This window comes from Chamaea fasciata, unplaced genomic scaffold, assembly GCF_029207755.1.
Source record: "Chamaea fasciata isolate MVZ Bird 193981 ecotype frontalis unplaced genomic scaffold, bChaFas1.0.hap1 SCAF_3, whole genome shotgun sequence".
Classification (NCBI taxonomy): Eukaryota; Metazoa; Chordata; class Aves; order Passeriformes; family Sylviidae; genus Chamaea; species Chamaea fasciata.
Window position 1 is genome coordinate 78,753,600 of NW_027094088.1, and position 16,018 is coordinate 78,769,617.

The following is a 16,018-nucleotide window of genomic DNA, read 5'->3' on the forward strand; positions in this document are numbered from 1 at the left end:
CAGAACCTTGGTGTCTGCAGTGATGCTCTGACAAAAACTATAGTGGTTGAAATAGGGAGTAGATAGAGTAAATTTTAGGTGGGCTGCTAAAAGGTGAGGTTTTAGTATTTTGGGGTTTGTTGTGAGCCTTATCTGACCAAATGTAAGAATCTGAAGTGCAGCTGTACATGCTTACATCTGAGATAGATGTGTAGGTTCCTCTTATAACCAAGGAGAGTGGCCAATTTATCTTGGCCTGAGATAGTTGTCAAAAATTGGTCTAAAAGTGCCTTTTCCCCTGCTTTTGATTCTGAGGGAATCAGTTCAGTTGTCTGTCTGGCATTGCAGTTGCCTCTGTCTAATGAGACAAATCTCAGGCTCATTCAAGTAAACTTCGCAGATTATGTGTAGCCATACCTTCAAAGATATTTTCCAAATGTGGTAAATAACGTAAGTATAAGTTCATATCCATGCACACTTTTTTCCCCCACTAATTTCCTTCCCCACTCTTTCCTCTGCATTCAATTTTATTTTGTTAAACTTTAATTTGCTAGACTGATGAATCACTTACTCCATGGTTAGCGCTTTCTCATTCCTCATTTGTAGCTGGCACTGATCACAACTTTGTAAGTAGGATTTGGTTAAGTGGGAGGGAAAGCATGTGCACAGGATTCATATTTCTTCTTGGAAACAATTGCTAGACCACCACCCAGAAACTTGTGACCCAGTACTGGCTCAAAGACAGCAAGATGAGTAAGTCCAGTGTAAACTGATGGTAATCACAGAGGACCCTTTTGTACACCCCAGGAAACTGAAGCCATCACTCACTGCATTCCCTGTCCTGCCTGTTTGCACTGAGCAATTCTGCAAGCTGCATTCTGAGGAGTAGTAAACATAGGGTTGTGAGTACTACTATTTCATGATTTGCTTAATACAGGTTTTTAAAGCATACTGCTATGGATGTCAGTCTGAAAAAGTTCCCAAGAGTGTTTCTTCCACTGTTTTCACTGCACATTAAAGCAGCATTGGTGGAAGACTTGAAGCAAACAGCCAGGAAACTGTTAAAACACAAAGATATTGGCACTGAGCTTTACTTTTCCCTGGCAGAGTGAGCTGATTTCACACACACGACCCTTTAAACCAATAAATCAATGGTAAACTTGTGACCTTACTTGCTGTAATGAATCACTTGTATTGCCATGTTCTGCAGCATATCAGCAGCAAATCTGGTTTCACTGGCCAGTGCACCCTTCCTGGTTCAGTGCTGCAGTGAAGCTCTGTTCAAATTAAAAATGTGTGTTTCAGCTTGACAAGGCATATCAAATGTTAACATTTGTTCCCTAGTCATACATCACTGGGTAGTATTTGGTTCTAGCCAGTAGAGGTAGCAAAGCTGTACTATCTCTGAATTTCCCACCTTATATGTAGACACGGTTTTTAAATGTTTTAAAACAAACTATCAAAACAACTGTAAAGGATATCAGTAGGGAAAAAAAAAACCCAGTCAATTAACAAGTGGTAGCATTGAAATGTTTTTATTAGCTAGCCAGAAGGTCTAACTGCCTTCTTAGAGGAGCATGTAGTGCACTCTCAGATACCAACATCGTGAAGCTGGAGCTGAAGGTTTACTTTAAGGATTTTGTGTGGCACTTGCCAGCATGATTTTTTGCCAGTCTGTAAGTATCTGCCTCTACCAAAGACTCTACAGGCTGACAGTCCTCAATATGTATTTCTATGAATTCAAACCTAATATTGTTAAATGCATTTTGTGTTAGTCTGTGGTCTTCTCTATGCCTGTCAGACATCAGTCCTAGTGAAGTTACTCCTACCTGTGAATAACTCTCTTGGAAGGTGATAATGTTCCTGAAAGTCTGCTGCACTTGCAGTGCCATCCTTTCAAAGGATACAGAGCATTCCCTTCTCAGTATCAAGCAAGCAGAGTGTTGGTCTGTAGTTGTTATACTGTCTAGGACCATACATGATGGATAAAAATGATTTTAATAAAAGGACAGCCTTTGCTTCAGAGAATTTTCAAGCTAAATACCCACTAAAACAAGAGATTACAAAGAGAGAGAATCTAGGAGGCAATTAGCAAATAAGATCAGTCCTTTCTTTCCTACCTTTTCTAACCTCCTGGATATGTTGTGGGAAGTTACAGAGAACAACTACTTACAACATGTCTCTTAGACTGTCTATCTGCAAAAGAAAAAGCGTGATTATATTAATTCCAGCATATTAGACAAAAGGTTAAAGATGCTTTGCACTGGATTAATCTAGCCCATTGTGAATATCTTAAAAAATGGATTTGACTATCTAAGCCAGCTTTCTTGACCCATCTATAACCAGTGGAGAGAAACAAGCAATTTAGGGCATCACTCATTTTATTCTAAGGTGAGAGCTGAGACGGAGTAGTTGAATGGCACCCTGAAAATGCCTGTGTCTTTCAACTGACTGCCAGAGCAACCAGCATGGACATTGGCCATATGTACTGCAGATGTCTCAAGTTGAGGGGGTTTGAATTTCACCGTGGTAGCTTTTTTCCTTCTGTGCACTTGTGGAAGGGTAAAATATCAATAATCTGTACTTCTTGACAGCTTACTGCTGAAGTGCACACAGAATGTTGCATGAACAAAGTAATTCCTGAGTGTTGAAGCAAAGAGTGATCCCCTGAAGCATTTCCTACTGTATTTCTCATGTCTGAAAAGAAGACACACACAACATCTAGACCATCTGAACAGGAGATTTTCTTCAGTCATTTCTCAGCTCTTTCATTTCATGTTCTAAACTTACCTTAAGAAATAGTGTGGATCACAAAATAATATAAAATTGCTGGCTTTCAGACTGCCTTCCCTGCTTTCTCCCTCCCCCAAAATTTACAGCTTAGACCTTCATAGTCTACTTAGATAGACATTTAGCCTAAATTTGACATGTAAATTTAATGGACTGCTGGCCCCTGAGGACAGCCATGCAATATTCTTGGCAGCAAATGGTTACTGTTCTGCTGTGTGAGAATGGCTAAATTTCAACAACGTGGGAAATAAACTCTAAATATCCAGCTTCCAAAGCACTGTAAGTTCTATTTTGAAGTGTTATTATGTAAATGTAAGCCCTTTTTATTTCTGATAGACAACTGTATGGAGGTGGGCAGCACTGGCCCACTTTGCCTTCCAACATGGCATTAATTATAACACTCTAGCCCATTTTCCATGTGGTGACTCACACCAATAGCCAAATACCATGTGAAATTTCCTTTATTAGTTGCTCTGATAGCCTCTGACAGATGTGAAACAAATGCTGTGCCCAGTTCCTCCAAAGGGCAGATGGCTGTATGAAGGGATTGCTTAGACATGATCAGAAGAGACCACTGTGAGTGAGGGAAATGACCCGCTGCACTGTGTGGACCTAAGGCCTCACCTGAAAAATTTGGTGAAGCCCAGAACATCAGTTTGACATCTATGTCTTAATTTTTCTTAAGAAAAATGCCTGAGTAGGTTATTCAGAAGGAGTTTAGGGGAATGATTTTAGTCCCCCAAAGCCAGTATGAGATGGTGAACTCTCCAGGGCAGGGGACCATTATCTGCTTGTTCTCTGTGTGGGTTTCTTAGGTGCTGCTGCAATGTGGAACTTAAGTATGGTGAATTTTTTACTCAGCCAGATTACCTGGCAGCCAATTTTCTCTGTGCAGTGACAGTAAGAGAGGGTAACAGCAACCTGGTAACAATCCTCTTGATAATGTGATAGAAATAACCTGTTTTCTTCAGAAACCTTTTTCCAGCTAAGGTTCTATGTCAGTGCATTTTTTATTATCAGCAATGTAGGCTACTTCTTGCTTGCTGCAATTTGATTGGAATTTGAGGAACTTGAGCATTTTTTCTGCTTTCGTTTGTAAAAATCAAGAAATACAGTCTTATGAAATGTGAAAGCAATTAATAATATAAACCTCTACTAATAGAAGAGGTGATAAAGTGATCATATGAAAGCATTCAGATTTGGGGATAGAAAAGGATAAAAGCTAATTGTCGGAGCAATTATTACTGTATAAGATAATGAGAGTTGCTGAAATAGCTAGTTGTATAAATGAGACATCCTGCATTATTGATCAGGCTTCTTTGTTTTAGTTTCACTAAAGGTATACATTTCACTTTTACATGGCTATTCATCAAGTCTAAACCTCACATTAATGATGGACTCACATGGTTTGGGGGGGCGGGGCAGTGTGTGTTTTCTGGGTTTTTTTTTTCAAAAAAAAGGTTGAAATATGTTTAAAGTAAGGCAGCATTATCCTTCTCTCATGGGCCACCCTTATGGTGCAGGAACATATTCAGTGACATAATTGGTTTGATCAGTAGTCTATGTAGTCCAGTGGTTTACCTCTGTCTGATAATAAATAAATTAATTGTAATTACTGTTTCAGGAGTCTAAAAAACCTGGCATTATAGATCAAAGGGATGGACCTTCCTGACCTTGTAGTCTTGTTTAGTTATCATATGAGGTGTAGTTACTTTTATTAATTAAAAGTAGAGAATAAGAATATTGAAATGCGATCTCTAAAGCCCTTGAAGTTAAACCTACACGTTAATGACATTTTGTTTGCTGTCTCATAATGCTGTGAGAATGGTAATATTATCTATTCTAAATTTGCTCAAAGGAATTGGATTTCAAATAAACCTATTCATATAAGAAGCATGAAAACAGAGTAGAACAGGAGTCATCATCCTATTAGTTGCCTAATAACAAGCAATGATTAAACATTTTGACCTTGAAAATCACAGTAAGAAAGGGGGGAAAATGTATCTATTCCTTATAATCTTTCTGATTTTCTTCAGCGGCACAGTTTTTACTTAGCTTGCATGAAGTAATGTTTATTGCACATTTCTGAAGTGCCATAGCCTGTAATATTAATTCCATTAAAAACAACAAAAATGTGTATTAGTGAACCTGCTTTACACTATGGTTTTGGAATAGGAAGGGCTTTTCAATCAATTATTTATGTGCAGTAAGTACTGAAAGACTTATTATCTCAGAATAATCAATGTTTGGCTGAAGCTTGAGAACACTAATAGCTAATTTTAAAAATCTTGATCCAGTGTCATTTGAAATAATGGCAGAACTCCTGTCAATTTTAAACAAAGGAGGCTGAAGCCAAGAAGTATTGCTTTGAGAGATAATTTTAGATAATCAGTGGAAAGCACCTGTAAAAGAACAGAAAATTTGACTTTCACTCTCTGCATTATATGGTATGAAGTATTTCAGCAGGAGGGAGCTCCTAATGGTGTGCATCTATATTTTCTGTTGCCTCGGGGGGGGGCTTTTTTACATATATAAATGTATATATTCATGTACATACACATATACATGCACTGAGCTGATGTTACTGTCTCTGGGAAGAAACAAATGGCAGCTGAAAAAAATAGGATCAAACTGAGAAGGAGTAGGGAGACTCAGTGAAATACTGAAATACCTACATGTCTTTTTGTTTAACACTCAAGTTACTTATTTTGTTCCTTGAATCCCCAGCAATTTTTTTCTCTCCAGTATATGCTTTCATTCATTCTGGTTGTTCTCTCTTTTCAGCCACCCTGATAATTTGCTTAGGTCAGTGCGGAGCGATTTGGGATATGTGGGATCCTCTCTCCTCCTGGGAACATCTGGAAGGTCGCATAAGAAATGAAGGAAGTGACACCCAAAATGCAAAAGATAGTACCAATGCTTTGGGATGCCTTCTGGTGCAGGCTCTCACTTGTGGCTGCTGCGTCAGCCTGTAGGGCAGGGCTGGACTAAGATATCAAGGAGGCATTTAAAGATTGCAAGGGAGAAGGAAAGAGGAGTTTCTGGCATTGGTGAGCATTCCATTCTCTCAGGACTCATTCTTCATTCTTATGGAGGACTGCTCTTCTGATTTTGCACAAATGATGAAAGGTGGATTTTGGCTGCATTTGGAGGAATTTCTGAAATGTAATTCAATTATTCCTGAAAAAAAAAAAATCCTCCAAAGCTCAACCCGCTCGTCCATCCAAGCCAAAAATGCTATCAAAACTTCATTTAAAAGGTTTTTCCTTCTCATTTACTTGTCTGCAGGCATTAGGAAGACCATTAAAGAAGGCAGGGATGAATGCAGCAGTAATTAAAAAACCAAAAGTTAGGTGTGCTCTCTACAGTCTTTTCTGCTGGGCTGTGGTGTATAGACCTTGTATTACCCTTATTAAAATAGGCAAATTCTCTTTAATAATGCTAATACGTAACCACACTTGGCAGATGTGTTTCTGTTTATTGATAGAGTGGACTTCTTTTTGAATAGAAGCATTTGTTTTCTGAAGCAAGAGAGCCCTTCCCCAGTCTTTTGCAGACAGTGCTGGGTGTCAGTGCTGAGTGGCAATGCAGAAAAGCTTTTCTCTCGCAAGGAAGAGGCAGCATCAGGAAGCAGCCTGCAGATAAGCAGATATGGCTAAGTAGGGAAGTAGGACAGATACCCTGAGACAGCATCTGGCAGAGCAAGGGAAGAGACGTGAGCTCTCCTTTCCAGAGAAAGCCAGAGAAGGAGCTGTAGGGACCCAGCTCCTAGAAAAGAGCCAAAAGTTCTGAAACTCCATAATATTTAGGTTCTGAGCTCACACTGATTTCAGCTTTAACAAGTGCTATATTTAGTGTCACATATGTTCCTTAATAGACTCCCAGTCCAATTTAGGAACTGGCCTCAAAGAAACTTGAAAATTTTAGCAATTTGTTGCATTTTTCCAGCATAGAATGGCAAAATACTGATCTTGGCAAAGCATATTCGATGGTCTAGTTTGGGGTACGTATTTGCCTTTATTTTCATCCATATGCTTGTACAGACCATAAAATCATGATATCAGTGTGACAAAAATGTGGTGTGAGAGCATCGCTACGTGATTTAATAAACGAGAGGGTGCCCTCTCCCCCACCAAAACAGTGAGACATGTTCTCTCATTTCTCATTCAGTCACACATTAAGACAGATTTGACCAAGTATTTTTAGTTGGAGATTTGGAGCGGCTAAAGTAAGAAATCCTCTTAATAAATATAGAAGCTTTTTTTAAACTATCTTTTATACCAGTGTAATTCCACTTACTTTACAAGATCTTTTCCTAATACATTCTGATAGGGAAAGTGTAGCAGGTTGTGGGCACTTTTATTTTTCTTTTTTTGCTGTGGGGATTACATTGTCACTGTGCTTGAATCCTTCTAATGAAATAAACGTTTTGAATATCTTTTGCTTTTTACTAGTAGATGATTTGCTACAATAGATAGGTAAGTAAGTATCAAATATATAATACAAAGTTTACTTATTTTCATTCTTATGAAGACAGTTTTCTAGCTTTTGTGAAGCATTACAAGCCATCCTGGCTTTCCCAAAGGATTGCAAGCTGAGGTGAGTATGAAATGGGCAGGACAGAGGCACTCTATAAGCTTCAGTAATTTTCATCAATTTGCTTTGAATGACAAGAAATACTAAGCTTCTGTCTTGCAGGGAAGCACTTCTCAATAAACTATGTTTACCAATAGCTCTCAAATTTGAACTGTATGCTTTTGTTATTAAATGAAACAAAAATTGCAGGGAGAGAGACTTTTTTTTTTTTAATGGATCTTTTATTAGACCAGCAAACTTTAAAAAAAAAAAAAAAAAAAGCCTGACAAGCTTACAGGTGCAGAAATCCGTCTTCAGTTGTGAAACAGGAGCCAATTTCAAGCCAAGTGTGGGCAGGGGACAATTGTTTTGAGTTTAACTTCGTTACAGTGATGAGCTGAACAAATAGAAGAGAAAAAAGTGTCTGACACCTTGAAGCAGATGAAGCTGTTAGTGAAGGCAGAGGTGATGAAGGTTGCGATAAATGTGTCTGAAATAGCAAATGGAGTCTGGGGGTGTTGCTGTTATTAAAAAAGAGAGTCAGGGCAAGGGAGAAGAAAACTGAAGAGCAGGAATCTACAGAGGTGCTATTCATCAAATCCAACTATACAATAAACATTTTGTAAGAGACTGATTGTTTTGAGAATAAAAGCCTCATTTTCATAGGAACACGAGAAGCTGCAGGGGGTCTCTTTCAGTGTCCCATCTCCATCAGTGTGTGACACAAAAAAGGTGCTTAAAAGGTAATTTTTAGCCTTTGGATATTTAAGAATTTTTTGAAGGTATAAAACATTTGTAAATCTCTCTGGGTAGGACAGTGAGCAGTCCAAGGTAGCTACCCTGGGCTCTCAATGATGAAAAATAGGCACACGGTAAAAGTTGCTTAATCTTGTACTGAAATAGATGTTTAAGGCTATTTCTCTCCGTTGTCTGTAAGGGCAATCCCGAGTCAGTAACTAGGGTTTAGGCACTTAACTTCTGCAGTGAACTTTTGACATCCGAAGTGGACCTCCCTCAATTCTCCAGGACGTGGAAACACAGCAGGGTCTTGAGCACCGATCCAAGGCTGTCTGCATTGCCAAGGGCTGTTCCCAAAAGGTGTTTGAATGTTGGCCTCCCCTTTGAGAAGACGAACGGAAACATCCAATGGATGCGAACCCTGCTGTACCGCTTGGCATCGGTGCCAAAAGGCAGGGTAGGACCCGTCTTATTCAGTCAGCATTCACACAGACTCTGTCACTTGAAATTGAGGACTTAAAGTCTCTCAGCTGCACCCTGATGCAGTTTTAAGAAGTGCCTCCATCCCATTAGCTTTATTCTAAAACCAAGATAAGATCCTGCCAGAAATCTTACCTATAAAGGTGATCCTTCTACATTTCTAAGTTTATCTATGCATTCACTTTCTGGGCATTAAATTCAAATGGAGAATTTACAAACTAACATTTCTTCTAAATATTTGTATCTATCACTGTTGCTCTATTTTTTTATTCTCTGCTAAAGTGATGCAATTTCTATAGTAGTGTTTTATGATTTTTTTAAAAAATAATATTCCCCAGTTTAAAAAGAAGTGTTAGAAAACATTAGTAATTTGTTCTTTTGTGAAAATGAGCTTCTGTTCACTGAAAACTGCAGCAAAAAATGTATGTTCAGTGTTTGAGTTCCCCAGGAAACTCATGCAGCACTGACTTTGTGCTCTCAATATGACCTTTTTTTCATTATATAAGAAAAAAAAATAATCCTTATGAAAGTCAGGCTGAAGATAAGATCAGCATGGTGGGTTGGTAATTACATAAAGTGATGTTCAGTCATTAGAGAAAATGTACAGTTGATCCAATGGCTTAGATGTGGGCGAGGAATATGATCTAGCTTTTACTGGTATAAAAGAAAGATGCAACTTTTTCATACATCAGTTTTGGGAACTTACCTCCAAGCGTTAAGGACAGCTCATCTTCAAACATCATCTTGCAGTTTCTCTGATTTATTGTTGTCGAACAAGGGAGGTAATATTTTTTTTTTCTGTTACAGGGGAACAGTTGCATATGTTTTAGCATTCTCTTTCCCTTCTTTTCCAAAAGTTTCCTTCTCCTTCCATTCTGTCAAAGTTTTTGCTTTGATCATTAACTTAAACGTTGCTTTGGGACTAAACATCAATGCTTAAAGTCAAGCTTACTTTGTAAGTAAAAGAAAATGAGGCTCTAGAATTAGATTGCAGCTAAACATTGATAATTTTTTAATTTCAGATTGGGTCCCAGACTTCTTCATTAGTAACTTTGTGTTTTTCTCCTGCTCAATGGTGGCAATTGTTGTCTTCTTCATTAGTAACTTTGTGTTTTTCTCCTGCTCAATGGTGGCAATTGTTGTCAAATATCAAATGTTACACAGCCTGTGGTATAAGCACATCTTTTAGAGTTTTTAACAGAAAAAGACAAGATATTGTAAAAAAATGAGGTGAGAATTTACCTGCTGGGAAAGATTTTAAATTACCATCTTTCCAAAGAACTTCTGAAATTCAGGCATTATATATTGTTCCAGTAGCTTAAGAAAGATAATATTTAATAGAACAAAGTAGAAACTTCCTTGGATTTGATCGTGAGAAGAAATGAGTGGTGAGAGCATTAACTGGGTTAACAGCATGGGCACAGTCAGAAAATTCAAGTAAGACCATCAGACAAAACAGCTGTTGCTCTGAAAAAGTGGAGAAGATCACATCTGTGGTTTATTGACAGGTCTCTTTGGTGGTTTTGGTACGAGCCTGACAATCTGACTCAATAGAGGAAGTGCAAAGCTGCAATTTCAATTCCCCTTTTGGTTAATATAATGTAAAAAACTTCCCTCTGGGATTCCCTTGAGCCATTACAATGTACCAAATTATAGCATTATGTCTTCTTGGAAAAATTAGGGTGAAGGATGCCACAGTGCCTTCAGCAAAAAACATGAAACACAGGATTATCTGTCCAGGGTTGTGGTGTTATTACTGTGACTAGCTTCTTTTATTGGAGCCATTGAAGCATTTAGGCTACCAAAAGGCTCAGGATGATGTAGAAACAGATCATTTGGAAAAGTCTGTCTGTCTTCTGCTGGTGCATGATACCCTCGAGCTGACTTCTTGCACTCTGGGGAATATTCCCTTGGATGGAGCAGGGCTTAGCATTAAACTGTGGAATTGTGTTCCAGTGCAGGCAAGTCTGCCAGCAGTCATACTCCCTCTAAGGGATTGGAAAGAGGATATACAGAAAACAACCTTTTAAAAAGTGCTTTGTTTTCTGAAGGGAGGGATCCAGCCAATCCACTCTGTGTGGCTCTGTAGATGCTGTTGAACTCAGTTCAGTTCCCAAAATGTTTGGCAGGACCACAAGAGGTTGTGGATCTAAACAGTGTGGAGGACCACCTTTCTCCTGTAGACAGCTTACTCTTGTTGAAGGACCAGGTCACAGAGGGCTGGCAGCTGCTTCTCAGGAACGTGACAGCCATGTTCAATGCTTCCAAAGCTTTCAGGCACGGTCTAAGCAGAGGCAGAAAACCACAGGTTGCATAGAGCCTGTATGCACACCTATACGCATACACTGAACTGGCTTTTGGGTACCTCTTCTAAATGCTTATTTCTAGTGCTTCCAAAACTGTTGCCAATGTTTTTTCTTCCTGATTGTTATTGGCTGCTTTTAATTCCTTTATCCTCTGTTTTCTGCCAGCATGAACTGGCTCACTGGGCAGGTTGGAGGGAGGAGGTGAAGTTACTTGTACCCAGCACTCAGCCTTGCTGCCTGGTAACTACCACATTATCAGCCTCTCTGCTTAGCTGGACTTCAGATCATTCTCTCTCCACTATTTTATTTTCTGTCTTATTTAGGAAGATGCTTCTTTCCACTGCCTTCATTCATTGCACTGGAAAGCACTGCATTTTCTTTTTTACTCATAGACTTTGTTTCTTTCCATTTTAGTAACCTCTGTCAGGCAGGGGCCATATTCTTTTCATGGTGCCATTGGTCTCAGCCTTCAAAAACCTGTATATTTGTATTTCTAGACAGATCATGGATTGCTATGGGAAGTATGCAGCTATCACATTGACCATTTTGTCTGTATTTCTACATCTTCTTCATACTTTCCCAGATGGAGAATTTCTCATGCAGGGTAAGCTGCTTTCAGCATTCAGAAATAGAACAATTATAAAGAGTATTAATTAAATTTTCACATTTTATAAATGTATTCAGAAATTCTACCATTCAGTTGCATTTATTGACAATGAGGATATGAAAATCTAGATAATTTCACTATGAGCATGCCTCCTATTTCTTCCCTAAATTTAATTTCTCCAGGTCAACAATGTCCCACATGACCATGTACTCAAGTTGATGTGGGTAACCTTAATCCTTGAAACATTATTGAATAGAAATGTTTAGTTTCTTGTACTCCTGCAATCTAAATGACAACATAACATTAGGAACCACAGCTTCTCCTCATAATATACAGAATATTTTTCCTATGTAGATCCAAGAATGTGGGATGCTGGTGGTATAACATTCTATGAAAGACACATATTAGATTTTAGGGGTACTTTGGAGGTTGCAGGGTTTTTTATTTAGCCTCAAATAAAATATAAAAGAAACCCGCGATGTACAAAAATCTTGGTACCACCGACTATTTAAAAAGCTCTCTATAACAGAATCTTACCTGAAAACAGGCAATGTTTAAGAAGCACTACAAATGCTGCTGGTGTTTTTAACTATCTACAGCTAGTGGGAAGTTTTCTAGGGATAGCTAGTGCTGCAGACAGAGACATACCTTCACCAGTATCAACAAAAAGGAAAAGAAAACCAGAAAAGATCAAGTAGTGCGTGTGACTTACCTAGGAAGCCACAGTCTAGTTTTACAGTTGGCACATGTTGCGGAGTTGAAAAAACCTAAAGAGGAGAGCTTTGGTGGCTGTGCTTTTCTGTTCTGCAGACATCAAGCAGCAGAATGTGGCTTGTGCTTCCTCTTATGGCCTGCACTTTCCCTTTCTTTCTGGAAATGAAAATACAGCTGGAAATCAAGTAAAATTCTCTTCCTTATATTTTTATGGCAGGTTGTCCAGAGTGCAAGCTAGGGGAGAACAGATTCTTTTCCAAGCCAGGAGCACCCATTTACCAGTGCACTGGGTGCTGTTTCTCCCGTGCTTATCCCACTCCAATGAGGTCCAAGAAGACCATGCTTGTTCCAAAGAACATTACGTCAGAAGCAACATGCTGCGTAGCAAAGGCTTTTACCAAGGTGAGGGTGACAATGAGGTCTGCTTAAGCTTCTTTTAGAATGCAATATTAAGCTGAAGCAGTGAATAGTAAAGAATATGTTTTTTCTGGAGGACACTGGGGGGAAGAATCCTTGGCATTTATGTCCTTTGTGGCTTGGTTCTTTCCTTTTTCTAAAGAAGAAATTATAGCATCAACCAGTGGCAAGTCTGATATTCAGGTGGGATGAGGAAATTGGTGCAGTGCCACTGAATTCTATGAAACTGCTTTGTCTCATGACACCTGCAGCTCTGGTGATGGACTTGTCCCAGTATTTTCAGCTCTCCTGGATGTGCACCCTCCCCTTAAATGCTATGCAGTGTGTATTTGATTTTAATAAGTTGATTGCCTTGTGTCTTTCCAGCATAGACAGGAGTTCTCTGGGAAGGTGTCTGGTCAATACTATCTATTACATATATGGGAATGAGGGACCAAAACCATCTGTGCTCATTAGATTAATTGAGATGGTGTATTACTTTTTAATAGTATAACCTAGAGGGGACGGTAAATGTGTCCAAGTACTGTGAGCATTTAACAGTCACCTGGAAGGTTCTTTTAAAGATTCTTCTAAATCTAATAATTTTGGGAGTGATTCTGCTCCAAGTGAAGAAACCTTACATTATATGTAATAAATGGTAAGCTAGTTGAAACAAGCTAAGTTATGTATCCTATGGTGACCTGAATCAGGCTCATTAAATGTGTCAGCTAGAGGTTCAGCTGAGTTACCCACTCACAGATTTGGTGCATTTGAAGTACCTTTGGGTACTGAAGTCATGTGAGTATGACTGGCAGACACAGAACCCATAAAAGTGTTTTTAGAGTGACAGCTGGAGGCTTGGTGAGATTCCCCTCTGACCCCTCAAATGGCAATTGACAGTGGCTGCAGCTGAAGAGAGCACTGGGTCTCCACTGGCTGTGATGAGAGCCAGATACCTGACTTTAAATTATGCTGAACCAATCCTGGCTCTTCACCTGAAAAGACAGACGTTATTCTACATTGACAGTGCTATACTTGCCCTGAGGCAGCAGCTAGAATTTGGTTGCGATTAAATATAAAGGTGACTCTTGTGTTTGTTCCCTTTGTTTTTGTAATGCCCATGTGATGTATTTTAAGGACACTTTGTAATTTTCCATCGATTGGTTGCTTGAAGCTTTTGGAAAATTAGACACTCTAAGGAGTGTCCAAGTTAAAGAGCAGCAAATTATGTCACTATGCATGTCACTACTGAAAACCTTCACATTACAGCTCCAAAAACAGTGATGAAGCTTCATAGGTTGGTGTTGAGGTCATTCTAGTACATGTATCCCAAAGGACCTGTATACTTTGTAGTTAAGAAAAAGTTTTCAGACATATTTTACTTGACAATGCTGTTTTTACTGCGCAGCTAATCCTAATTATTTGTTATATGTGTGTGTTTTCTTTTTTTAAGATTACCCTTAAGGACAATGTGAAGATAGAGAACCATACAGATTGTCACTGCAGTACCTGCTACTATCATAAATCCTAAAGTCTGTCCCTTTGTTAATGGTCAAGGACAACGGTGAATGGAGCATTTGTTTTTCAGCTTTTATAGCACCACAGTGTAAAACCTTATGTTTTCTGGTAAAGACTCTGGGTAGACCTCTGGATAAGATAGATGGTTGTTTTATTTCCTCCTTGCTTCTTCATGCATTTAAGTAAGTGTAATTATTTCCATTAGGGATAAAATACAGCACTTGCATGACCAAACGCTTGATCTGTTTTTAAAATAAACTGTCAGTTAAATCATCAATGTTTATTGAGGAAAAACGTTGATTTATTAGCTTAACAGACAAAAACAGATTCTGGCACAATTAAAATTTCTAGATTTTTTTTTATGGGAGAGAGAAGGAAAAAGGAAGAGAGGGACCGGAAACTGAACAGTAGAAGAATTCTTTCCTCCTTATTCACTAAGTGATTAGATTTCTGAAGATGCAGTGTATTATTTCCACTGCTTTTCTTCCATTTTTATTTTATCTAATGAGCAGAAAGTGTAACAGTATATCATCTATGCAGAGTACTCTCTGTGCCATCTTTTATATCTCTCTGAATTTAATCTCCTCCCATAAAGATGGGCAAATGATAAGAAACGAATCATTATAAAGAATTTTTGTACATTTTCATGTAGCAATGGTGGAATAGAGCAGTCATACAACATAATTAGCTGTTTAAGCTGCTTACCTTTTTCTTGTCTTCATCAAGGGACGGGGCTTTAGTAATTCCCAAATGCCTTGTGCTAGACCCAGGTATACAAATGGAAGAGATAGGGAATGTGTTAGGTGAGAAGAGGACCACAAAATATACCACAAAATATACTCATAACGCCTGACATTAGTATAAAAACTTGTTTAGTTGTAGTAGGTTTCCTCGGGGGCTCTGGAGGAACTGCTCACAGGTCTGCCCTGGGAACTGAAGTGAATAAATTTCCTTGCTCTTCATCCTGCTTTCTGGGGTGAGATCATCGCCCTTGCCTCGGTCACTGGCTGCAAGAATTTAAATGTGCTGACTCAAAAAGCCTCAGATATATTTGTGGGGGGTTTCCCTGCAGTTGAAGCTGTGAGGATAACAGTAAGAGATTCCAGTGGGGATAGGGAAGATTTCCTGGAGTGAGGCTGCTGGGATGGCTGGCTGTCGCTGGCCGTGGTCGTGGGGATAACTGTGCCGGTGCCAAATGACTGAAGTAGTTTAGACTGACCCCCGGGGCTAAGCTGTGATGGGGAACTTGAGGAGTTGAAAATCAGCTTCTAATGATCGTTTAAATCCACCAATCACCCCCCTTTCTGCCTATTGGAGTGCAAATTCAGTGCTGTTTGCTAAGAATACAACCATGGGGCTTTGTGGAGAAGAAAAGACTTTTCGTTTGTAGAGGAGATGAGGTTCTTAGAGAAGCATTTTTCAGTGTATGTTCAATAAACTTTACTAACCTGATCTCCACACCTTAACCCCTTAATCCCCTCTTATGTCCTAGCTTCAGCGTGCCATTGCTGGGAGATGTTTTGCCTGACTTGGTCTTGAAAAAAACCGATTTTGTGAAAGAGACTGATCTCGTTACTTCACTATTCTTACTGTTCTGTGAATTTTCAGTATTCTGGAAAGCTTTTCCCTTAGTGTTTTATCTAAGTGTCATTTGCTTTCATGTTACTTTTGGTCAGAGGAGACCAAGTTCCATAGGATGATCCTTAGGATTAGTTTAGTAACACCAGTAGCTCAGGCTTTCAGGAAAAGAAGTCTAATTTCTCATTCCGGATCATCACTCAAACATTATGGGAATACATGTCGAGCAGCTGCTGTAACTGCCTCACAATTCCAAGCTGCTGTACAATTTTATTAAACGTGATTGATGTGGCTACCTTTGCAGGAAAGCCAGGTCCTACCTGGGATTCCTGGGCAA

At 39.1% G+C, this 16,018-nt stretch overlaps 1 protein-coding gene across 2 annotated transcripts; it reads left to right on the plus strand.

The window, feature by feature from the left end:
- Positions 1-8,014: 8,014 nt before the first annotated feature.
- CGA (glycoprotein hormones, alpha polypeptide) lies at positions 8,015-14,457 on the plus strand. 2 transcript variants are annotated; one of them, XM_066180530.1, is made up of 4 exons: positions 8,015-8,087; positions 11,366-11,472; positions 12,407-12,591; positions 14,039-14,457. In XM_066180530.1, the coding sequence occupies exons 2-4, from the start codon at positions 11,373-11,375 to the stop codon at positions 14,114-14,116; spliced, it is 363 nt and encodes a 120-aa protein (XP_066036627.1). In that variant the 5' UTR covers positions 8,015-8,087; positions 11,366-11,372; the 3' UTR covers positions 14,117-14,457. The 2 variants fall into 2 exon arrangements, with proteins under 2 accessions (XP_066036627.1, XP_066036626.1); XM_066180529.1 differs by lacking the exon at positions 8,015-8,087 and adding an exon at positions 9,267-9,344.
- Positions 14,458-16,018: the final 1,561 nt, after the last annotated feature.

Bases quoted from the DNA above. Each gene is read 5' to 3' on its own strand.
- CGA (XM_066180530.1), top strand. From the start codon at position 11,373: ATGGATTGCTATGGGAAGTATGCAGCTATCACATTGACCATTTTGTCT. The intron at 11,473-12,406 runs GTAAGCTGCTTT...TTTTTATGGCAG, and splicing joins TGGAGAATTTCTCATGCAGG to GTTGTCCAGAGTGCAAGCTA. The intron at 12,592-14,038 runs GTGAGGGTGACA...TCTTTTTTTAAG, and splicing joins TAGCAAAGGCTTTTACCAAG to ATTACCCTTAAGGACAATGT.